Here is a 24,704-nt window from a genome sequence, read left to right as displayed (position 1 = left end):
AGAAAGCGATTGTTAACGGAGCCAGTGCTTCCAATGGCAACGTATAAACAAAGTAATCCGTTTTGTAAATTACTTTAACAAGCTTCACTACCACGACAAGGGATGATTACAAATTGTTTACTTTTCTTTCCTTTAATAAGGAATTACATGGACAATGTAACATTAACAATTAAACTATGTCGAGGAAGATTGAACAAAACTGTGGTGCAAATTTATCAATCAATAAAGAATTAAAAAAAACTGACGAAGAGGTTCAATCTGCTAGCTGATATATAACAACCTCAAAGTAGCGGGACAGAAAGAAGTAACATAATTCCATGACTGTAAAAAGAACCGAAAACTCACAAAAAGGGTAAAAAGAAGAGAAATTTTATCAACTAATGCATCACCTTAACCAACAACACCAAAGGGTTGGAAAATCAAAATAGAATATAAATAAATTACATTAAGACTTCCAGTAATTCCTGAAAATTATGTACCTAAACTCGTCTGGTTATATATGTTTCATTTCTATTGCAACTAAAGAATTAAATGGAAATGTAGGTCTTTCAACGGCAGAATAGAACTATTCACTTCTTGGGCTGCATCTCGTAAATGATCCAATATATAGAAGCAAAAGTGGTTACCATCCTGCAGCACTTCTTTTTTGAAAAATGTATTCAGCCAATCAAACATCTGCAAGGAAGTAAGACAGTATTAATCTTTTAGACAGTATACAAAACGGACTGCTCTCTAACACGCCATTATCTACAAACGACAATCTATATTTATACTAAATATAAAATGATTACAAGGTTTGGAGTACACATTTTTGTGCCTTGTTATACCCCCAAAAAACCACTTTGGTAAACCACTATTTATTTCCCACTATTCTATTCTTTATCTCTCTCTGTCTTGTTTTATTTCCACTCTTTAAAAATATAGAAGGTATGAAGGGCCTCTAATTCTCTAGTCTATAATAAATTAATAATCTTCTTCTATAATCTATAATAAGGAGAATACCCTCATTTGGTATGCATATTTTGTTAGACTACTGTATCCTTCAACTGCACCCAAAACATCTACCACACTTTTTGAGACTCCCACATCAAATTAAACATATTAAACTGATAAAAGAAATTAAATTTGATAATTTATGCAAAAAATAAAAAATGGGCAGATAGGCAAAACATTGTCTTTCGCTAGTGTCTATATAATGAAAATTCCTAGTTCCGGAGGGGTGTTTACTCAGAAAGAATGCAAATTTTAAAAGTGTGCAATAGGATACCCCCCACACTCCAACCTACAATTAGAGTATGGATCTATTTCTTTCTAGTAAAATATAAATTAATAAATTTTAAAAGATTTACAAGTTAACATAATTTTCAGAAAAATGTCTACGTAAACAGACCTTATATTTACTAAATATTAAAATATATCGGCTCCTCTTTACCCAAAAGAGGTTAAAAGGATGAAGCATTTCTTATTGTTGCATGGGCTAATCTTCACGTGTATGTCTCTTTTCCAGTTATTCCCTCTGCATGGGAACCCACAAATTAGATCTCTTTCTTTGCCCTCTACTACCTCACTGCCAGTGTCATGTCCAACCCCACCTCTGTCCACCCTTATTGCTCAATTTTGGTGAAAAATTTGCACAAAACATTCATTATTATAATTATTATTTATTGAACTAGAATTAAATGTGTGATTTTGATCATACACATTTGTTGTTTTGTTAACTTGAGTTCAGATTTTAGATAAAGCTGTGTTTTTCGGTTTTTATTCTTGCTGGATTTTGGATTTGCAACGGTGTGGGGTTTACTTGCTTCTCTCTGCCTTCACTGTTTGCCGCTGAGCTGGGTAGAGAACAACGCTGCCTAGATGGCTGGGTTTCAATTTGAAAGTTTGATGCTTGAGGAGCTGACATGGCAGTCGGCAGGGTCAGGTGGTGGCTCCATGGTGTTGGCCAGAATTGGAGGTGTTGGTTTAGAGCACGATCTGGAGGCTTGGTGCAAACAAAGAGGCACTTGTTTGGTTTTGACCTACCTATCTCAAACTCCAACGGCCTCAAAGGAGACAGTGAAAGGGGGAGGTGGAGAAGTTGCAGGCGAATTTCAGAGGGAGGTTTGGGTGAAGGATCTTTCAATAATATCAAAAATAGTTCTGTTGTGACCGTTTTCAAGCAAGGGGAAGCTCCCGAAAGATTAAGGTTTCTTCTCCCCCTTCTTTCACTACTAAAAGTACTATCTATGGCTACAGGGAATTCTTACACCTGTGGTGGATCATGAGCCAAGAGGCTGTCACATTGCCCATTACAAAACAGGATGAAAAGGGAATGTAACAACAAAATATAAATTGGCAGTATCCTAATAGAATATAAATATTCTAGAATTTGACATGTGTCATATGGTGGTGACTCAGAAACTATAGAGTTTTATTGAATTGTCATTTGGTAATATGTACCATACTATTCATCAAGGGTCTTTCATCAATTTAAAATTCTATCACCAGATTTTCACAACTTTTTATTTCAGCCTTAAATCAGATTGGAGAATAGATGCTCTAATTCAAATTGGTATTGAAGAGAGCTCTGATTATTTTGGGAGGGAGAGTGGGTCTGACAAGGATCTTCCATCGAAGGCAATCCTCCTCAAACAACGGTCAGCTACTAAATGTAAAAGACTAGCCTCTTACACTATATCCAACTCCTTTTGTTTTTAAGAAGACAGGGAGCATACTGCTATTAATCAAACTCCACTGCTCTCCCTAGGTGTCCCCAGCTCTAGATCATGCGAGCTACTCACAAAGAGCATAGCATAAAACCTAAAAACTAATGCAACATGATACGCAAACAGAAATGAGAACATAAAACCTAATGCATAGATTAAGGTTTTGCCTTCCAAACATAATTTTCCAAAGGACAAAAGGTAAGAAGAGAAAGAAAATAAGAACTTCCTAAACAACATACATATAGAATTTAAATGCTCACCTAACACAAATTCAGTTTGACAGCCTCAACATATATTCAGGTTTCTAAAAAAATTAAGCACAAAATAGAAGAAAGATGGGGCACAACATACAAAATATAACATCAGAAAACAAATCTTTAAACAATACATGTCCAGTTAGCCAGCTAAGCATAGCAGGAGGAAATTCTTACTTGAACGAAATCGTGTTAATGATATCTCTTGGAGTTCCCGCTTCATGCACAGACGTTCACCAAGCAAGGCCATCACTGCAATTCCAGAACCATTCACAATCCACCACGTTATAGAGGAGGGCCAACCACCATACACAATGCATATAAAGAGATGGACAATGTAGAGTGTGGCCGAAAAATCCAAACACTTTCGTGATCTTTCAATCAAATAAAACATATATATCGACCTGCATAAAAAAAAAACAGTGGGATAAGTACGATGGCTAAAACATTATTGCAGCAAATAATACATTGAAGCCGTAACCAAACAGCTAAGAATGCCTCCTTTGTTCAATCCTTCCACTACAAATAATAAACAGAAACACAACATTGGACAGAATTTCTAAATATAAAACAGTTAACTCACTAGATTTAGAAAAAAAAAACAAATTATCTTATTTTGTAAGATTCCAAACAGGGTCTAATTTACAAATCAATCTCGCCTTTTAACATTCTAAAAGCATTGAAAGAAAAAGAACTTAAAATTTCAAATTAAAGACACATCTATCTCAAAGGTCCCAACCTTAATTTTTGTTTCTTTCCTTACTCTAGAATACAGCACAACCAGTTCAACACACGGAAAACAAGCATTAGAACGGCTTTAAGAATGAACATTCATTTATAAGCTTAGAGGCATAACAGAAAATAATGAAAGAAAGAGGAATATATGCTAGATGCATGGCTACAAAATGCTAAAGGTTCATTCAGAAACTTCAAAGAAGCAATCAAATGAATAAATACATAATGAATACAATCTTGTAACCAGTAAGTTAAAAAACACGAAACACTACTAAGGTGAAAAAGAACAATTACCCTGCAACTGAGCTTAGCAAAAATGAAGCAATAACACACCAACCAGTAACGGTAGAGGTGGTAATCGCAACATAGTCAAAGAAATACACGAGACTCATCCGAGACACACGCGTGCCAACAAGTATCGACAAGAGCAACCCCAGGGTGATATAGTACAAACATTGAAGACACACAATTTGAGCAACAATAAGCCAAGGGTCCCATACCACCGCACCATAGAACATGATGCCGACCCGACAAACTCCTTCACGAAAACCTAGTCCTCCCAGACAACTTCCTCAAACAAATCGAAACCAATTGTCAAACTTCCTCCACTACAGCAGCAACCCAGTCATCCAAATCTCCGCAATTGAAGCCACACCAGTCGTCATTCGACAAAAGGTACAGATTTTTGGGACCCCAGTTTCCTTAAAGCACTTCAAAACCCAAATCAATGTTATCCAAATGCAAACGATGGTTCTTGCACACTCAGATCTGGATTCTTGAAGTGGTAACTTTTGACGGGAAAATCGACTGAAAAATAAGATCAGCGTGAGAACAACAAATCAATACAAGTACGTGATCCATGTATCTTACGAGAAATTGAAGAGAAAGGAGATTCCAACTTTCTAGTAACAGTGAGATGAATATAGAAATAGAGTAAAGGGAAATTACAGATTGGTAGCAGACGCCGAAAATTGAGAAGGGAAGAACGAATTGTTGTTGGAGAGAAAATTCGAATGTTCTCCAACGAGGATGGCGAGAGATGAAGATTTTGGGAGAAGAATTGCACGCAAATTCACTAAGCATGAAGTTGAAACTCCCAAGTGTCGTTTTTGCTTTCTGATTTGTCGTTTTTGTGCTAAATTACCAATCATACGTATTTATTAAAATATAAAAATGAATTTATTATATATATAATTCATTTTCATAGGAGATCATATTCAATCAAATTCGTTTTTCTCAAGCAAATAATAAAGATCGTGTTAAAAGTTCATTGTTAACGTTTATTATTACAAAATAAGAAAATATATCAATTTCAAACTTACATTTTGTATAAGTTTGGATTAAGAACTCACAAATAAATAAATAAAAATCTTATAAATAAAATATGAAAAGTTCAAGTGTTAAAAAGTTCATTGTTAACATTTATTATTACAAAATAAGGAAATATATTAACTTCAAATTTACATATAAGTTTGGATTAAAAACTCACAAATAAATAAAAAAAAGTCTTATAAATAAAATATGAAAAGTTCAGTTGTCAGTTATAAACATATATTATCTCTGCTTAGGCTAGTCTGTAATTTAATAGCTTTGTTATTTAGTGTGCTTTTTTATGAAACATATTTTATAGATTTAATATTGAGTACAGTAACTTTAATATAATTGACCGCATAGCGCAGTGGATTAGCGCGTTTGACTTCGGATCAAAAGGTCGTGGGTTCGACTCCCACTGTGGTCGAATTTTTCTTTTTTCGATTTAATCAATACGAAAAAGAATAACATGTTAATTTTTTTTAGTATATTTAAACAAAATACGTAATATATATGCATAAATATATTTATGTATATATAGTATTTTAGAGATTCTGAATAAACCCAAAAATATGATAAGAAAAATCAAATACATTGTTATACATAAAAATAAAAATTTTAATAATTTTGATTATCTTATTATTTATTTTTTTAAATAATTCTTAAATTTTTAAACTAAAATGATTATATTACCATTTTATCTTTTTAATATGTATTTTGAGGTCACTCTTAATAATTAATAATAATTATAATGATCTACACTGTTGCCACTAAAACAAAGGAGAGTTTTTAATCTGTAAATGAAAAAAAAAAGTTTATTTTAGACAGGTGTCAAGTTCTCGTGCATAAGTAAAATGAGAATTTATAGCCTTTATTATTATTATTTTTTTACAACTTTATAAATATTTATAATGCAAAATGATAGTAAACTTAACTAACTTTATTATTTTGCTAAATATTTAAACTTTGAAAAATTTTAAAATTTATATACAAGATGGAAATTTTATTTTTATTTAAGGATTAAATATATTTTTTTTCTTTAATTTATAGTGAAAGTTGAAAATAGTTTTTTTTTTATAATTTTAGTTCAATTTAAATTTTTAATTTTAAAAATATGTGAAATTATTATTGTTAATTAAATTTTATTAATTTTATTTGATGTTTTAAACATGTTTTATAATAATGTTGAAATTGTTTATTATAACATCCCAGATTATATAAAATTATATAATTTATAGTTCACATTTTAATATAATAAAACAGTTAGAAAAGACTTGTAGATAAAATCTTAAGATTACAGTAATTCCAAAATGACTATAATTTAAAATTTCAAACACAAAAGAGTATTTCAAAAATACACAAAACGTCTATGAATCCTAACTAGGCTAAGCAGTGATGTCATCTTCCTCCAAGGCCTGCTCCAGAGACACTTTACCTACCTCTGCTCACATCCATTTGGATGATCATTGCAAAAAGGACACACCACACACAAGCAGACAAAAACAAACAGAAATGTGAGCTAGATATACAAAAATCATGTTATAACAATCACACACAACATACAAGTTTAATTCCAACTTACTGGATCACATAACATAACTTGTTACACTTTAAAACTTGACTCGTCCGGACTTAAAATGATTGTCGAGCTATGACGGGTCATGCACTCGTGGTGGCTTCTATTGCTTTGCAAAGTCATTGCCAATGAGTTTCACCCTACCACACTCAGGAGGTTAGTCTGTACCATGCCTTGGAACATACTGGAAGCCTCAAAGACTAAGACCTCATGATATTCCTCACGACATAGATCGATCCTCTCTAAGGCCTTGTTCACTTGAGTGGATTTGAGGGAGAGTAATTGAGGGGATTTGAGAGGATTTGAAAATAATTTTTTTTGTTGTTTATTTGAGTTAATTTGGAGGTAAGTGAGAATAAATTTGGAAGTAAAATTTGTGAGAATTAGTCTAGGATTTGATTGACGTGACAGATTAAAAAAATTTACTTCCAAATCCAATCTCATTTACCTCCAAATTCACTCAAATAATCAACAAAAAAATTTATTTTCAAATCCTCTCAAATCCCTTCAATTACTCTCCCTCAAATCCACTCAAGTGAACAAGGCCTAAGTGAGAAGAAAGACTATTGGAGCTTCAGGATAACCCCCAAGACTGAGCTTCCATGCACATCATTCTAAACATACCAAGGGCACCACCATGGATCCTCTCCTTGAGAATCATGGAATTACTTCCATTAACCACACTTTCACTTTAAACCATATACATCACTCTTATATTCATACACTTTCACTTTAACCATATACATCAATTACACTTTACATCTCAAACAACATTGTATTAAAACCAAACCAAGATTAGGAACTAAGAAGCACATACAACTCAGATGATTCGCTCAACGCACCTGATTGGCAAGGCGAGACAGGAGTTGCTCGCACAACGACACCTCTCGCTATGCGAATTAACTCGCAGAATGCACCATACTTCAAACCTCTTACATAGCGCACTCAGGTCGCTATGCGAGAGCCTAGACAAAGACCAACCCCCTAAAACCCCTCGCTATGCGCCCAATTCGCTTTTCGAATTAAACTGGCAAAGGCTCCAGGCCACCACCAGTCGCACAACGACCAGATTCGCTATGCGAATCACCAAACAGAGAGCAGCACCCTTCATTCATTCGCACAGCGAACCAGCTCACACAGCGAATGACTCAAACAGAGAGCACCCCCTACAGGGACTCGCTATGCGAGACCATTCGCATAGCGAGTCTGCATAATTTGCAGAACGCAAATTCTGCAGAATTATGCAACTCACACACCCTTTACCATTTCTAGTCATTTTTTCCCAACTTCTAACACCCCTAATTCGTGTTTTATACTTAATTAAACTTATCTAGATGATCCCAACCCTCCTTACTAGCAATCTAGAGTGATTAAGACTCAAATTTAACTCTAAAACACCAATTTCCACAACTTAGGGACCCAAATCCAATTCTACTACTATGAATTTGTTTTTGACCATTTTAATGACTCATACAAGTCACAAAGAACCTCCCTATATTGACCCAACAGGCTACAAGAGCCCTAGACTCCTAACTCTCAATTTCCCTATCTCACTTCCTCCAAAGTAACTTGAAACACTCCCAAAACTCCAAATTTTCTATCTAACCAAAGTTATAGCAGATTCCACACTTCAATTACTTCCAATTTAATCAATTATAACAATTCAAACTCATCCAAATCAATTCACACAGTTTCATACATTTCAGATTCAGCACATACCAAACCATATACTTAAGACCTAAAATACCACTCCAAAACAGCACACCAAGTTAAATTTCAGCATACATACATATCATACCACAAATTTAATGAAGTATTCTAACTCCCCTTACCTCAAAGTTGAACTGCCCAGCTCACAAAGACTCCTCAACAGTACCTTGAGTGGTGAGAAACCTAAACAACACCCTACAAACCACCATTGGGTGACAAGAACAACTCTTAGAGCTAGAGTTTGTCAGCAAAGTAGATAAATTGTTTCTAGTTACATGCAACTAGCAGAACCGCATGTTCTAGGTTCCAAAAACAGCGGAGGAAACATGAAGAACTACTTACCAGTCAGAATGAAGAAATTGATCAGTCAAATACAAAGCCCTCTACGTTGCGGATACTTGGGCACCACCTGATCGAAAATCAAATGGCTCATAGAGGAGGAATGGTAGAGAGAATATGAGGAACAGAGTTCTAGAGAGATATAAAATGCTTAAACTAATGGACCAGAATGTTTGGAAAATCTATTTAAAGTCTCGTTCCATTAACGTAATACACATTTTTACTCTTTTAGCTCTATTTTTCAGGTTCTCACATTTATTCTATTAGTCACATTTTTGTTTACTTTGAAATTGATAAATATATTTGAAATATTGAATAAATTTAATAAAATTTGATTAAAGAAAATAAATTTAAACTATTTTAAAGATAAAAATTTAAATTAGTCTAAAATTTTGAAAGTTAAGAAAATCAAATCATATTTAATATTTTATTTAATAAAATAAAAAAGTAAGTTAAATAAAAAGAAAACAAAATATGGATGATCCATGTTAATGTGAGTGTGGAGGCCAATATGGCTAAGTCTGCACAGTTCAATCTCTCACCTCTTCCATTTCAGAAGCACAGCAAAACACCCAATATCAGCTTTAGGTAATTTCTTCTTCTTTCTCTTCAATTTCGTTTTTTCTCCTTACTCTTTTGGGGTTTGTCTTTCACGTTGCTGTGTGTGCAGTGGAACCAATATCCTACATAATAAGAGACCCAATTGGCCAAAGCCTTTGTCACTGCGCTCAAAATCTGCACTTGCTCGAGCTCACTCTTTGGAAACAATGGCAGATGATTCCAGTCGCTCGGCCCTTCTCGTGATCGACATGCAGGTACTTACTTGTTTACTTTCCGATGTTGTTCCTCGTCAGAACCTGTTCGGAGAAATTAAGGTTTCTATCTGTGTCTGTAGAAAGATTTTATAGAAGGTGTGGGTCCCTTTCTTGTCAAAGGAGGGAAAGAAATTGTCCCTAATGTGATTAAAGCTGTGGATGTTGCTAGGCAGCGTGGAATTCTCATTATCTGGGTAATAACATTCTTTCTCTGTTTTCCTCCTGGATAATTAAAGGTGGGAATAATGTTTCAAATGTAAATCAATGTTTTTCTTTCAATGAATTGAAATAAATGTTAGTATGAAAGATTGTAAAAGTAGAGTTTAATGAACATGTAGCATTGTTATTCATAAATGAAGAATCATTTTCGGTATGACATTTAAGATATTGTGTTGTTGTCCTCTGTGATTGCATATATTATTTATTCATAGAAGCATTGTTCATTATTAGGGAAAAAATATGAAACTGTACACAAGTAAGTGTTTTTTATTTTTATGTTTCGTTTAGTAGACGAAGGAAGTTTTGAGGGAATGGAAGAGAAGAAAAAGGAAAAGAAAGAAGAAGAAAAGAGTGAAAAAATAAGATGCTTTTTACTCATTAGTTTTTATATTATCTTTTAATTATTTTATTAAGAAAACAAAAAAAAAACAATTGATTAGGGGTGTCTCATAATCAATTATATATACCAAATACACTCTAAACAAGTTATTGCACCATGTTTCTTCTTTTATATTAAGTGACTGACAAGTACAATAATATCAGTTTTTTCAAAGAATGAAGTTATATCAAGTAATTATGCAAGACTTTGTTCATAATCTCCTGTACAGTATAAAGACATTCATGTTACAATGGTCATATCATAGGAAGTCTACTTAAGAGGAGGAAGAACACAAAAGAAAAACTAGCACAAGTTCCTACAAGCCTATCATATTCTTATTCATTTTCCAAACCTTGAGTTACTAGTACTAGATTGAGATAGAAGTCTTTGTAGTACCTTTGTTGGAAGCGTCTTTTTATTTACCTTGTAGAGTTTTTCCTTGGCTTGACCTTCTTATCTTTTGCTCTTGGAGTTAGAAGCGGTAGGTGATAGAGAAATGATACTTTGATGCATAAATTTTTTTACTTTAATTTTTTTTTTCTTTCTTAAAAACACAAAGTTTATTCTTTTATGATCATTTTATCCTTATAATGTGTGTCAAATGAACATAAATGTGACCGTACCATTACTTAAAGAAGAGTGGTCATATTTGTAAACTTTAGATTTAGGAGAAGTTAAGATAGGACAGCTAGGAGTAGTTTTATGTAGCAGAAGTGATTTGGTGTACTTGTATTGTAATCGTTATTATCACTAGTGGAATCCTTTAAGTTTATCTTGAAGGAGTACTGGACCTAATCCAAAGCTTAGGATTGACCAGAATAAAACACGTTTCCTTCTTATACCTATGGATGATCAAGCACCAGATGGACTATTGTTTCTATGAAAAGTGTTGGACTCTATTCAACCCATGTTCTAGAGCTAAAGTGTTACTTCAGTACAATCATTCTTATTCACTATCCAGAGATCTTGAACTGTTGGTATCAAGAAATAGCTATCTAACTGTTGAATTATATTTCTAAACACGTTTCCAGGTAGTACGGGAACATGATCCCTTAGGAAGAGATGTTGAACTCTTTCGTCGCCATCTATATGGTGCAGGGAAAGTTGGTCCAGTCAGTAAAGGAAGTGAAGGTCTAGAATTAGTTGATGGACTGGTTATCAAAGAAGGGGATTATAAACTTGTGAAAACCCGTTTCAGTGCATTCTTTGATACACACCTTCATTCAGTCCTTCAAGGAGCAGGAATTAACAGTCTGGTGATCACTGGTGAGTAATAGTTTTTGTAATACACATTGTCAACTTACTAAGAGTTATATGTTTGTGTATTGACTCATGTAGGTGTTCAAACTCCCAACTGTATTAGGCAAACTGTCTATGATGCTGTAGCATTGGACTATCAACCAGTAACTGTTATTGTTGATGCTACAGCAGCAGCCACACCTGATATTCATCTCGGTAATGGTCTTCACCTTTGCAATGTCTTTGTTTTTTAATTTTTCTTTGTTCTCCCTGGAATTGTATCTGTTGGTTGCACACGCATTATTCACTCATGTTTCTATCACATCCAATAGTTTCACTTCGCTTAGGAATGAAGTGTAAGACAGTTTAAATACTTCATTCTCCTTTCATGCTCTGAAGCGTTTTTCTAAAAACAAAACTATGACGAAGTTTCACGCATCAAAACGGACAATACCTCAGATGATATATAAAACTAAAACTGTGTGGCAATTAGTTAAGTTGGCGTATGAGTCTGCTCACTTCACAAGTTGCACAACTATTAGAGATTACAAGTTATCTGACTGTTCAAAGTCCTAATGAAGTGAACAACACCTTTGAATACATCCTTATTGATTTTCTGGAGAGGATTCCTTATGAAACTGTATTTCTTTGGATGCAATTTATCAATTTCTGAGAGGACATGTTTGAGGAGTTAAGTGCATAGAATTGCAAAACTAACCTTCTCTTGTTTTTTCAAAATCTTATTAAAGTTAAATTGATGAGCAATGTTTGGGTGGTTTCAGCTAATTTGTTTGACATGAAAAATATTGGAGTTGCAACTCCAACATTAGAAGAATGGAGCAAGCCCAAAGCTTGATCTATATGAACCATGCTACTTCTGCAACCTGTGCCGTTCAATTCCAACACACGAGGTTTTGGTGTCTTTGGCAGTGTATAGTTAAGCGAACCTTTGTGTGCTGTTAATAAAATAATTTACATGACCATATTTATTTTAGTATTTACTTGTGTCCATTATTAACACGTTTTTCTTCTTCAATGCACTCCAATATTTAAATGACAATTGTTACAAAATCAACCAAAATGCAAGATCAATTATTTACAAAATAATATCGAACATTTCTTACCTTACATATTTTTCTTTTTCTTTTTCTTGTCAATTGTATTTTATGTTAAAAGATTAAATTGGATTAAAATTTCAAAAAATAACTCATTTTAATTTTTAATAAAAATTACATGATTAAAAACATATTTAATTGTAAAAATAATTATAATATAAATATAAATATAACTATAATAATAATAATTATTATTATTAATCATGATCTAGTAATTCGATTTTAAATACAAGATAACTTATTAACATTATGCTATGTGCATTAAATTAAATATAAGACTTGTCCGGATAGAATTTTCTTAAGTGCTTATAAAAAAAAAGTATGAAATAATTTCCCATACTAAAAAAGTTCAAACACAATAAATATAAAAACAAATAAATTTGTATGGAAATTTTTTTACAAATTGACTTATGAATAAACTAATTTTAACTTGTAGAAAAATCATTCAAACAAGAAATATTAAAATTTTGTACATTTTATCGTATGACTTTCTTAGTTATTCTTATAACTTAATACATTCATACCACAAACCTTGTATTTACTTCCATACATAGTCATAACGAACAAATTAAGCAATACTTATAAGCTAAAATACACCACATGAGGAAACTAAATTAATAACACAACAATCAAACTATAAAACTTAATCAACATAGTGTGTTCAAGTGTCACTAGTCAAATAAGTAAATCACCTGCACTAAAAAAACAAAAAATAATCATATCCTGTAAATTTTATAATGTAATGGGACCAATCGAATTATATTATCACTAGTTGTTCATCCAATCATTGTAGTCTGAATCATTGTTTTATTATTGAGGGAGCTATAAAAGAACTAATAGATTATAAGGATACTATCAAAGGAATGAAAATAAAATAGTAGAAAAATAAAGGGACTTCTTCTTCTTGCACCTCCATAGCTCAAGTGAAAAAGACCTCCCACATTCCATGCAGTGTCCCTTCTCCCACTTTTCATCATTTTACTTATTATACAATCTACAATATATATTTTTATTTTATATTATATAATTTGAAATGTATTTTTTATTTTTGTATTTTAAATTATACAATATCAAATCATACAATTATTTTAAATTTTATAATTCAAAATATAAAATATATATTTCAAATTTTGGAAGATTTTTTTATTTTACATTTTCAATTATATAATCCAAAATACAATAAAATTAGCAAATTAATGTGTATGGAAATGCAAAAAGAAATTATGGAGGTGCAGAAAGAAAGTCTCCATCATAAATCATGCATGGGTAATTGTCTTTGGGGAGGATAGACTTAAAGAATAAATGAGCAGAAAGGATAAGTGGTAAGGATTAAGAAATAAAATTTAAATCTAATACAATTCTATAAAATCAATTTATAAAGTGAAATTTAATCCAATTATATAGTCTAAATTGATTTTCTATTTACAAAAGGAAATCTTCGCGATATCAAATTAATACCTGTGAGAAAATGGAAATCCATTGTGACATTGATAAAACGACAAGAAAAAGCAGAATAAAGGCAAAGAAACATAACAACAGTTATGAAGTTAACTAAAAGAACTTACTTATTAAAGGGTAAACAACATTATAAATAACTATTCATCTTCTAAAAAACTAATACAAAAATAATCTATAAATCTAGAGAAAGTAACTTTGGCCAATTCCCACCACATTGTCGTATTTTCTATAAAATTCTTTTCGTGAAAAAAGTATGTATTCTGAAGTAACACCATAATATTAATTAAAACTTACGATACCAACTAGCCGAGAGGGTTATACTTACTCCAAACGTTAGAGTCATTCACAGTGAACCTTTGAAAGGTCGTTTTTCCCAGGCCCAATGCTTACTCAAATGCTTGCACAAAGGTATATAGATTAGTCTGAGCATGAACTTGAGTGCAAACCAACAACAAAAATTATGCAGAGCCTGCGTTCTCAGAGTTATCAGTCTCCATTGGTTCAGGAGAAGCTGATGCAGCCTGGCTACTTCTATCCCCAGTATTTTCGTTACTGCTGGCATTAGCATTCCCTCGAGGGTGTTGCTTCTCATCACCGTGAGGAGATGGGGCTCCTGATCCAGTGGAAGAAGTTGGTTTGGTTGGCCTTGGTTTTGTCATAATTGGCTTGCAGAATCTATTATAAGAATAAATAATTTTTCAATAGAAAGTAAAATGAACAATTAACATAGAGAAAAGAAATATTGATAACTCTAAAAGTTTAAAACTGACAACTAATCCTTTCCCAACTGGACTAAGTACATAAAGCAATGGCACGATAATGGACTAGTAACAATGTCTAAGATAAAGTTTTTTAAATCACTATAAAAATAATTAATAATTTAATATGACTGGATGCAATACCTGTTGGCAGAAAATGGTTATAAGAACAAATTTAAAAAATTAAAGTTTAAGTGAATCAAAACCATAAAAAAAGGGTGCAAAGATTACTAAAATCAAATTAAGTGACAGAGAATAAAAAAATACTAAAGCCAAATGATTTCCAAATAACCCAAATACTACATAAGATTCTAAACAGATACCTATCAACAATCTCAGCTTTCTTTCTAATTTCAGCTGACAAGAGTACAGGGTTGATATATTTTGGAAGTGAGCTTTGTAGTTGTTGCTTCTCCATAAACCATTTCTCAGCTTCAACACATTCATTTACGACCTACACAACATTAAAAAGAAATCAATTTCAAATTTATTCACAACCATTTAAAGAAGCGTGAGAAAGAAAGTTTGAGAAGTCATTACCTTCTGTTTCTCGTTAATGTCAATGTGATCAAATTTGGGGTCCTTCGACTTTGCAGCTTCTCTATAACTATTTATACAATACATGAATTGCTCAATTATATTACCCCTCTCCATGTATTCTCTGTAACGTCCTTCAATTGGATCACCTTGCTGCAATCACATAAATAACCACCCATTAAGATTCCTTATGTTAAAAACTAATATTATGTTTGTCCATAAATAACGTAGGGTAACAATAACAGGGGCTGCAATCCCTTTTCTTTTTACAACTTTTTAGTTAAACGGAGGGATGGGAGGAAGGGAAGGAATCACCCAGCTTTATACCTTTTTTAGTTGTTCAAGCTTAGCAATATATACACCTTTAGCTTCATCTTCACCCTCATCATAAAGCCAATCTTCCACTTCCTGGAGTTGGGCAGTAAAATCTTCTCTCTCTGAAGCAATGACAAACTCTTGGTATTTGTCATTAAGCTGAAATGATGATGGACAAAAACAATTTGATGATAGGCAATTTTAGTTTATATCATACCATGAATAAGAGAGGAAAGAATTAACACACACCTTGTTTCTCATGTCATAAACATAAGCCTCAACTGCATTTTTCTTGTCCTTCGTTTCCTCCATCACACGATCTTGCAAAGCCATTTCAAACTCCTTCTCTATTGCCTTTTGGACATCCAAAGAGACCATTGCTCCATAAACTAACTCTGATACAACAATGCTTGTTTTTTTAACCTTTTTCTTTGGAGCCTGAACCCATAACATTGAAAAGTTCAGTCAGCCAAAAGTAGAAAATATCACCAACCATGTTGAACAACTCTAGTTGAGATACACAAACCTACAAGCATAGAACACAATACGTATGCCTTATTGTACATGACTGTAGAAAGACACGAGGTCTTTACATTAAGGAAAAAAAATATTTTTATTTGTTGATTTTACAAATAATTACATAAATTGCAATGTCCTCACTTTGTTTTCTGTTTTCAAATTTTTGTATGGTAAAGAAATGTTTTCCCTATCTTTTTACAAATCTTTATAAACTAAATAACAAAACAAAAAAGTACTTATTTTAATTAAAAATAAAAACAAAAAAATGGAAAATGATTTCTCAAGTCAACCATCCCTAAGATTTACATTTAATCTGAAGTGAAAAATCAAGCAAGTTAAATAAACTATAGGATGATTCAAACACTTGAAATTCCACATTAAACTCAACAAGTGCTATATTGTGAAATTCTTCTAAAAACTTTTCTTCTAAATGGTTTAAACAACTTAAACTATAGCACTATCATATTACTTACCATAACACCATAAAATAAAATAAAATAAAAACATAAAAGGATAAAAGAATCAAAATAAAATAATACAAATATTGCTATAAAATCGATATTGACATAAAGAAATGAAAAGAAAATGGCGAGCAACTGCTTAAATATTTTTTTCAACATTACTCGCCTTGGTATCAGTATTTGTTTGCAGAGGCTTATCTTCATTCTGAGGAACACCATTTTCACCCCCCGAAGCATCAGTGCTAACCTTTGCATCTTGCACATTTTCACTAGTGTCATTGGAGGTTGGAGGTGTAGCAGCCTCAATTGGGGCTTCGTTGATGTTTGGCTTAGTATTTTCCCCTGCTGATTCTTTGGTAATCGGAACCTCAACTTCGTTTTCTTCCAGGAGCTAAAAAAAACAACTAAAAGTTGTTAAATCACAAGAACAAATGCTCTCTGTTAACTATCATAAGCTCACAACGGAGGTTATTGTAGTTGAGGGGAGAAGGACCTATAAAGCCAAAAAAACTTACCATGGCGGACTCTAGAGATACAATTCCATGAATATTCAAACGAACTTTCACTTTCACTTTTGTCCTTTCACTATTTGCAGTTTGGAACGGACCAATCTGCTTACACTCAAAGAGTAACAACACTGCCAAAAGAAATGTAGCATAGAAAGAAGAAAGTTGGACATTGGCTTACAGTATATGTGCTAATCTTGGTAGGTGTTTGCAGCTCACTTACATCGCCGTAATGTACATCAATAGAAAATGTTCCTGACCTGTAGAATGTTAGAGCTTTGATACTTGGTATGGGATTACCCTTGGGAAAAACAAGGGAACTCTGCTGATTTTGTGGTGCATTCTCCTGTGCATCCGGACCAGTACCTTTCCATGCAAGGGAAATCGAGAAAGGAAGGCTTTCATTGACCTTCACGTTATGAAAAGGAAAAAAAATAGTAACATCATACCACATGCAAAGCTTAATATATCAGCAGTTCACAGGACCGACAATTTTGAAAATCAATGTAAAAATAAGAATAGAAACCGATGAGTGAATTTCTAAGGGCCTAAACATAGGTAGACATCATAGATATGTAATTAAAGTAATGTCATAAATTATAATTCCCAAAGATCTGTACAATTTTGCAACAAGTAAAAGACAACAACACAAACAAGCTTAAAAAACCAACAATGGCCCAAAGGGTCCTTCTGAATTGAAAAGAAACAGAAAATAATCCAACATAAAAAAAAACTTTACCTGAAATTCTCGTACTTTAAACGTGGGACTAAGAATTGCACATTTCAAAGCACAACCCTTGGCAACACACTCACTAGCATTCATTGTTCGCCTAGGCTCTTTCTTGAAAAACTCTGTCAATATTTTGGTTATGGCGGGTACACGAGAACCTGAACCAACCACCTCAACCATATGCACATTTTCAATGGTAAGATTTGCTTCAGCAAGTGCCTTATCCAAAGGTCCCCTGACACGTTCCAAAATTGGAAGACTTAATTGCTCAAAATCATCTCGCTTCATGAAGCCACGAACATCCTTCTCATCCATCAAACACTCAATGTTGAGAGGTGCCTCACTATTTGCACTAAGCATCTTCTTCATCTTCTCACAGGCAGCCCTCAACCTTAAGCAAGCCCTAGCATTCTGGAAAACATCAATCTTATACTCCTCCTTGAACTTAGTAGCAAAGTGATGGAACAAAACCTCGTCAAAATCCTTACCACCTAAAGACCTATCATACGAATGAGCCAACACTTTCAACTGCCCCTTCTTGAATCCAGCAATACAGACTTGCATGCTAGCATGCCCAACATCAACAAAAGCAACATTCAGTTGATCGTTTTCTGGAAGGTCCGTTTTATAAATCCCATACGCCAAGGCAGTGGCAGTCATTTCATGAATCAATTGAAGCGGGTGTAGACCAACAATCGTGGCCGCATCCAACACCGCCCGTCTCTGCAAATCAGTAAAATAAACCGGAATTCCAATGCAACAATCAACAACAGCCGTAATGAGGTTGTTCTCTGCAATTTCCTTAAGATTCGACAACATCATACCAAACACTTGTGTAGGTGTAAATTTCTTAGCCTCACCCAAGTATTGCACGTGAATCAACGGGTACCCATCATTCCCCTCGGTAACAAGAAATGGCAGTGACTTAAGATCCCGTTGCAATTCAGGATCAGAGAATTTTCTGCCAATGAGTCTCTTAAACTCTGATATTGAATTCTTAGGGTTCATCAGACGGCAGGCAGCACCAGCAGTGCCAATGAAACGTTGCTTCTCACCAAAACACACAATAGCAGGCGTTTCACGTTTGGACTCATCATTAAGCACAACGTCAATCCCTCTTTGCCTCGCAACTGCAACAACGCAGCTCTCATTACCGAAATCAAAACCCACCACACTCATCTTCCTCAACAAAAACTCAGCTCAAAACAGAATAAAATCAAATCTGAAAAAAAAAAAAAAAACTCTCGTCGTTACACTATTCATTTCCACATTAAACATAAACACTACAAACTAATCAACTTGCACGAACAATAACTTAATAACTTGGATAATAGATTAAGCAAATTCAACATTTAAAAAACGATAATTAACAAAGGAAGCAGCGTTCCATCATGCATGAATAAAAGATAAGCAGCGGAAATTGAACGAAACAAGTTGGATCAAAATTGAAAGAGAGAACAAAGAATTTTGTTATGAATGAGAACGTAGCAAAATCGTACGAGTCTAAGGAGTTTGTAATATGTACCCAAAACACAGAAAGGGAGAAGAGAAGAGATTTTGTCGAATTTTGGAGTTTTGATTTTAAATTTCAGTGACGACCTTTTCCATTTCCAATTGTTGTTAAACTTCTAAAACAGGCTTGTTACCCGCGCAACGCACGGAAACATTGTAATTAACATTGTAATTAGTATTGTAATTAACATTGTAATTAATTAATCTACGTATATGTATGTTCTTATTAAAATTAAAATTTGTTATGCACTTGCCTAATGTTAAATTGTACTAATACTGTAGCTGGATAATATAGTTATTATATAAACATATTCATTGTAAACTCAATTAATTTTAAAATATATATTAAAGAATTTGCCAGATGAAAATTAATTTATCTAAATTTGGAAAATTGAAATTCGTTGACCCTATGATAATTCTGCTATGTTGTGTATATAATATATAAATCCCTTCTTACAGATACAACATATTAATTCTTACAAATAAAGATAAAATAAGAAAAAAAAACTAATTATACCTCGTAACTAAAACACATTATGATATATCATGTAAAAAATTCGAAAAAAAAAACGAAATTTTTTTCTCCTTTTGTTAGAAGTCAATGTCTAGAGATAAAATCAATTCATAATTATACCTCAACGTCTACTAGAGATAAAAAAACTAAATTTTTTTCTCCTTTTGTTATAAGTCGGTTTTATGGATTGAGTTAGGTTTAAAGTCCACATTTCACCCCACCCATTAATGTTTAGTTCCACACTCGAGATGTATATACCTCAACGTGAAGGAGTGTTAAAAGTCTTACATCGACTAGAATACGGCCAAACTTCTTAACACTTTTACTTTGAAACTTTAGACAGTCAAAAAAATAATTTTAAAATATATAAAATGATAACTCAATATTTAAAAAATAATTCTGAACCACCACCGTAAAGTGTTAGATAACACACTAAGAATTAAATAATATTAATATTAATACAATACATTTAATACATTTATATCGTAAAGATTTTCTCCATCTCCTTCAATGACTTATTGTAGCACGAATAAATATTATTAATTTCAATAAAAATACTTATGTATGTATAGTAAAATTAAATATTAATATAATACGTGTGTGATGTAAAAGTTTTCTCATTTCTCTATCATTATATACTTTAATGAAAAGTTTCATGCAGTAAAGATTTTCTCATTTTCTTTAATAAGTGAAAATACATGCGTCTTTAATATTTCTTTTTCAAGATAATTTTTTTTTTATCACATAATGTTTTTCTATTAGAGATTACTAATTGAAACAACATTTATAATAGGATTGTAAGAGGAGAATCTTTATTAGACAACATTATGAGTTATAACAAAAATATTATAATATAAAAATAAATATAAATATCTTTTAATTTAATTTAATTGTAAATAGTTTTTATTTATTCTGTTATAATTTTTTATTTATTTAATTTTAGGAAATTGTTAAGTTTAAAATAAAAACAGTTAAATAGAAAAATAATCATTTGAAAAGTAAAAGTGAAAAAAAAATGTGGAACTTTTATATAATATAAATCACCATAAACATATTCATGTGTGTGAGTATTTTTAAATATTATGTTATTGTAATTTTCCAACTTCAGTTTAATTTGATTTGATTCATAATAAAATAAGATCTAAAATTGTTTAAAAATAATAAATAATAAATAAAATTATTAGAAAAAAAATCAAATTTTTGGAATTACAAAATTACTAAAACATAAAATAGAAAATGTAGATTAAAAATCTTAAATTAGAAGAAGTAACTAAATTATAAATTAAAAAATGTGAGTCGCATAAATATTATGAAATAAAGTATAAATAACTTTTAGTAAAAAATTTAATCTAAATTTGAAAGTACCACAAACAAATAAAATATAAGTATATTTTTAGTAAAATTTTTAATCTAAATTTGAAAGTATAATAAATCACAAGTATTATCAAATAAAATATAAATAATTTTTAGTAAAGAATTTAATCCAAATTTAAAAAATAAAATTGAAATTGGTTATATATAATTTTATACAATTATCCTTAACAAATAAATCATTAAGAATAAAATAGAAAAGATAAAAGTCTATATCAAATAGATGTATCCTCATATAGGTATAGATAATTGTATAAATTATTGATTATTTACTTTAATATGTTAAAACAATGTTTATTTTTGTGAAGTAATTAAACTAATTAAAATACACTGTATATACATTGAAAATATGTTAAAAACTCTTCACGCTTAACATTAAATTTATTGTATTTGTACACACATACATAATTGATTATTATATTTATTAAACATAAATTATATTAATAAAAATAACTCAAATAAATACCATATATATTTATATGAATATGTCTCTATATGTTAAAAATCAGCTATTAAATAAAAAAGTTATTAAAAATTAATACTTTTATTTTATTAAATGAATAATTAAAATCACAGATGTAATAACTTATGGATACGCACGGTTACACAGACGTAGACAGGATTATTAGTGAATATTTTCATATTCAATCTTTATAGTAAAGTTGGCTTCTTCTATCTAGTTTGAGTACACGTTTAATAGAAATTCATCATCTTCCCCACTTCATATTACAACAACGAGGATAAAATATATTTTTTAAATTGTTATAAAAATTACATATTATCTTTAAATTAAATTATAAAATATTTAATCTTTACATTTTATAAAAAAGTTATGTAAAATATTATTCCCAATAAATGTTCTATAAAATGCTTTTATAGAACATATAAACAAAAATTCATATAAATTATAATATTACCTATGACGATAATATTTTACACTAATTTGATTGATAAAGTAACAAATGATATATTTTAAAATAATGATACTTTGATAATATTTTTTTTATAACATTTTAACATTATTTACCTGTGTTATTATGTAATTGATCCAAAATTACTTCACAATCAATAATAATAATAATAATATTCATAAACATTAATATAAACCAATCACAGAATGACACGTAATGTTAAAATGTTGTTAAAAAAATGTTGTCATATCATTATTGTATATTTTATAATTTAGTTTAAAAAAAATTATAGTTTAAAAAACATATATATTTAATCCTAAAATAAAATTCTATTCCATATGCATTTTAAAAAGTTTAATATGCTTATTTTGTTAGCTGAATAAAGAAAAAGTTTAACAGTTACTACAGTCTACATTAATAAATCAGAAAATCAAAGTTCATTCCATGTTTTCTTATTATGACAGATACCAGGAGATTGAACCTCGTAATAGAGGTAATTTAGGGTGACCCAAATTCCAAGGTGATTGCTTCCTTTGTCTTCTTCCTCACTTCTCTTCCGATTCTAACAGTCCGAACGCTCCGCGGCGGCTGGGGGTTCGCCGGAGAAATCTCCGGTGTCTGGCGGAGGGTGGTGGCGATATCCACGAAGGCGCTGAGAATGAACTTGTGCCACTTCTTCTGGTTCAGATTCATGTGACAGAACAAAAGCTCCTGCATGAAGCCCCAATCTACCTTTTCACTCTTCTTCAATCTACCACAAAAATCAACGTTAAATTTAATTATTTTCTAAGAAATCGTCTCCAAAAAAAGTTGATATCAGACAATATATAAGAAACAAAAACTAAAAGACTGAAATTTCACACGGCAAAAACATGAAAATATTCCACTGATTCATGGTTGTTTCAGCGTACCTTGCTTCAACCATGCCCTCCATGGACCGACGGAAATCCTCGGTGGGTCTGGCGGAGTTGGCCAAAACCACCACGCAATTACTCAGAACGGTGGTTTGTTCCTCCGTGCTCTCGGGCTCAGACATGGTCAAACTGGATAGTCCTGCTTCGGTTGTTGTGTCTGTGTAGAGGTTCAGTGGCGAATCATCGAACCTTAGAGAAGAGTCAAATCTGACAGAGTCTAGTTTGGGAGAATTTTGTTCTTTGGATTCATTGTTGGTGGTGGTTTCTTCACGATCGAGGAATAGGTTCTTGAAATTCTCGATGAGAAAGCGATCAATGTCTGCTAACATGGCTTCGTCGTCCTTGGCGTTGGTGGTGTTTTTTTTGGTGATGTTTTTGTTGCTGTCCATGTCGATAGAAGAAGTCCTAGGATGCTTGCAACCTTTGGGGACCCATTTCTTAGAGGATAATTGAACCATGGAACGTTGGGGTTTGATTTTGATGAGATAATCTCTCAGGGATTTCGAGATTTTCTTTGACATTTTTGGTTTAAGAATGTTTTTGCTCATTGAGATTCCAGGGACGACTTTGAAGAGAATATGAAGAGTGTAATTTATAGATGAATAAATCAGTAGCTTTGGAAAGGATCATGGAGAAAATTTTTCATGAATTAATAAGGTGTGTTTTATTATTTATTATTATTATTATTTGTATTTGGTAAAAAGAAAAAATGGTTCTTGTTGAAAGTTATGATCCTAGTATATCATGTCATATTCAAAGGAATAATTCAATTTAAAGGTTGTTTATTTTTCTATAAATCGTGATTATGTGCCATTTGTGTGAATTTCGAAGAGTAAATGAGATATTTTTTTCTCTTTTTGTAGAGATTTTATACTACTTTTGTGTAGTGTTTTTACTATGTTATTAGTTTCCTTACAAAATTGGTCAAAATTTGTTTTATGTGTACATAACTTTCTTTTTTAAATGTAACTTTTGTTTGGAAAATGGTATGAAGAGGATAAGAAGACGATTAATAAATGACATTTGAATGCGTGCTTTCTTTGAAATCCATGATAACAATTAATTGCAAAGAAAGAATAATATAAACTTCGGGTTATTTTAATGATTTTATTTAATAAGGAAACAATCGAGTTATTTAATATCAATTTATGATTTAATACCCAATATAGACGATTAATATTAATAGTTAGAAGTTATTTTTACCTTATCCAACCATGGTTTAAAGGCAGTTTAAATATATTCTTTTTAAGATGATTTTTGAATATAATTTTACACACCTAAATGAATAGAGTAAAATTTTTTTATACACCTAAATATTTTACATTCATTTGATATTATCTTTACTTACTTTTTCATTCTTTTCTTTTCTGAAACAATAAAAAAGTTTACATTTTTTTGATTATTTTACCCTTATAATTCGTGTCAAATGTAAAAACATGTCATGGTATCATTACTCAAATTAATAATACATCATCATAAAAATCAAATATATGATAGTAAGTCATCCAAATTGAAAATTAAATTTTAATAAGTTTGACTTTTAAAATGGATCCCAATACATTTTGAAGATACATTTCGTAGTCCATCATGACGTTTAATGTTTTTCTTTAAATGTATATTTTAAATAAATGTACTCATGTATAATAAGATTTTTAATTTCACTATTAATATTTAAACAAATATTTATACTATTACTGGTTAAAATTTTATTTTGTGCTGTTGAAGAGATTATGATAATAATAAAGAAAACTTTTATTGATATATGAAGTTAATTATAGGACTTCCAAATTAATTATAA

At 31.5% G+C, this 24,704-nt stretch overlaps 4 protein-coding genes and 1 non-coding gene across 5 annotated transcripts; 2 read left to right on the top strand and 3 right to left on the bottom strand.

The window, feature by feature from the left end:
* Window positions 1-353: 353 nt before the first annotated feature.
* On the bottom strand, window positions 354-4,806 carry LOC124824081 (structural molecules protein). Its single transcript, XM_047296448.2, has 4 exons — window positions 4,646-4,806; window positions 3,992-4,504; window positions 3,140-3,366; window positions 354-675 (listed from the first exon to the last, which is right to left on the bottom strand). Exons 2-4 carry the CDS (start codon window positions 4,213-4,215, stop codon window positions 668-670), a joined length of 459 nt encoding a protein of 152 aa, XP_047152404.1. The 5' UTR covers window positions 4,216-4,504; window positions 4,646-4,806; the 3' UTR covers window positions 354-667.
* Window positions 4,807-5,361: 555 nt separating this feature from the next.
* Window positions 5,362-5,435, top strand: TRNAR-UCG (transfer RNA arginine (anticodon UCG)). Its single transcript has one exon. It is a non-coding gene; the product is annotated as a tRNA-Arg (tRNA).
* Window positions 5,436-9,109: 3,674 nt separating this feature from the next.
* Window positions 9,110-12,282, top strand: LOC124824077 (putative inactive nicotinamidase At3g16190). The gene is made up of 6 exons (XM_047296443.2): window positions 9,110-9,221; window positions 9,304-9,448; window positions 9,529-9,642; window positions 11,078-11,312; window positions 11,385-11,501; window positions 12,068-12,282. The coding sequence occupies exons 1-6, from the start codon at window positions 9,112-9,114 to the stop codon at window positions 12,139-12,141; spliced, it is 795 nt and encodes a 264-aa protein (XP_047152399.2). The 5' UTR covers window positions 9,110-9,111; the 3' UTR covers window positions 12,142-12,282.
* A 1,663-nt stretch (window positions 12,283-13,945) lies between these two features.
* On the bottom strand, window positions 13,946-19,310 carry LOC124824076 (heat shock 70 kDa protein 14-like). Its single transcript, XM_047296442.2, has 10 exons — window positions 19,210-19,310; window positions 17,694-18,906; window positions 17,136-17,363; window positions 16,964-17,059; window positions 16,615-16,839; window positions 15,718-15,906; window positions 15,481-15,627; window positions 15,157-15,306; window positions 14,940-15,070; window positions 13,946-14,533 (listed from the first exon to the last, which is right to left on the bottom strand). The coding sequence occupies exons 2-10, from the start codon at window positions 18,861-18,863 to the stop codon at window positions 14,317-14,319; spliced, it is 2,553 nt and encodes an 850-aa protein (XP_047152398.2). The 5' UTR covers window positions 18,864-18,906; window positions 19,210-19,310; the 3' UTR covers window positions 13,946-14,316.
* A 3,021-nt stretch (window positions 19,311-22,331) lies between these two features.
* LOC124824086 (transcription repressor OFP14-like) lies at window positions 22,332-23,469 on the bottom strand. Its single transcript, XM_047296453.2, has 2 exons — window positions 22,904-23,469; window positions 22,332-22,743 (listed from the first exon to the last, which is right to left on the bottom strand). Exons 1-2 carry the CDS (start codon window positions 23,452-23,454, stop codon window positions 22,491-22,493), a joined length of 804 nt encoding a protein of 267 aa, XP_047152409.2. The 5' UTR covers window positions 23,455-23,469; the 3' UTR covers window positions 22,332-22,490.
* Window positions 23,470-24,704: the final 1,235 nt, after the last annotated feature.

Source organism: Vigna umbellata, chromosome 11 (genome assembly GCF_029865625.1).
Source record: "Vigna umbellata cultivar VRB3 chromosome 11, Vumbellata_1.0, whole genome shotgun sequence".
NCBI classification, from domain to species: Eukaryota; Viridiplantae; Streptophyta; class Magnoliopsida; order Fabales; family Fabaceae; genus Vigna; species Vigna umbellata.
Note: the sequence above shows the minus strand (reverse complement) of the source record. Positions and strands in the feature narration are given on the sequence as shown.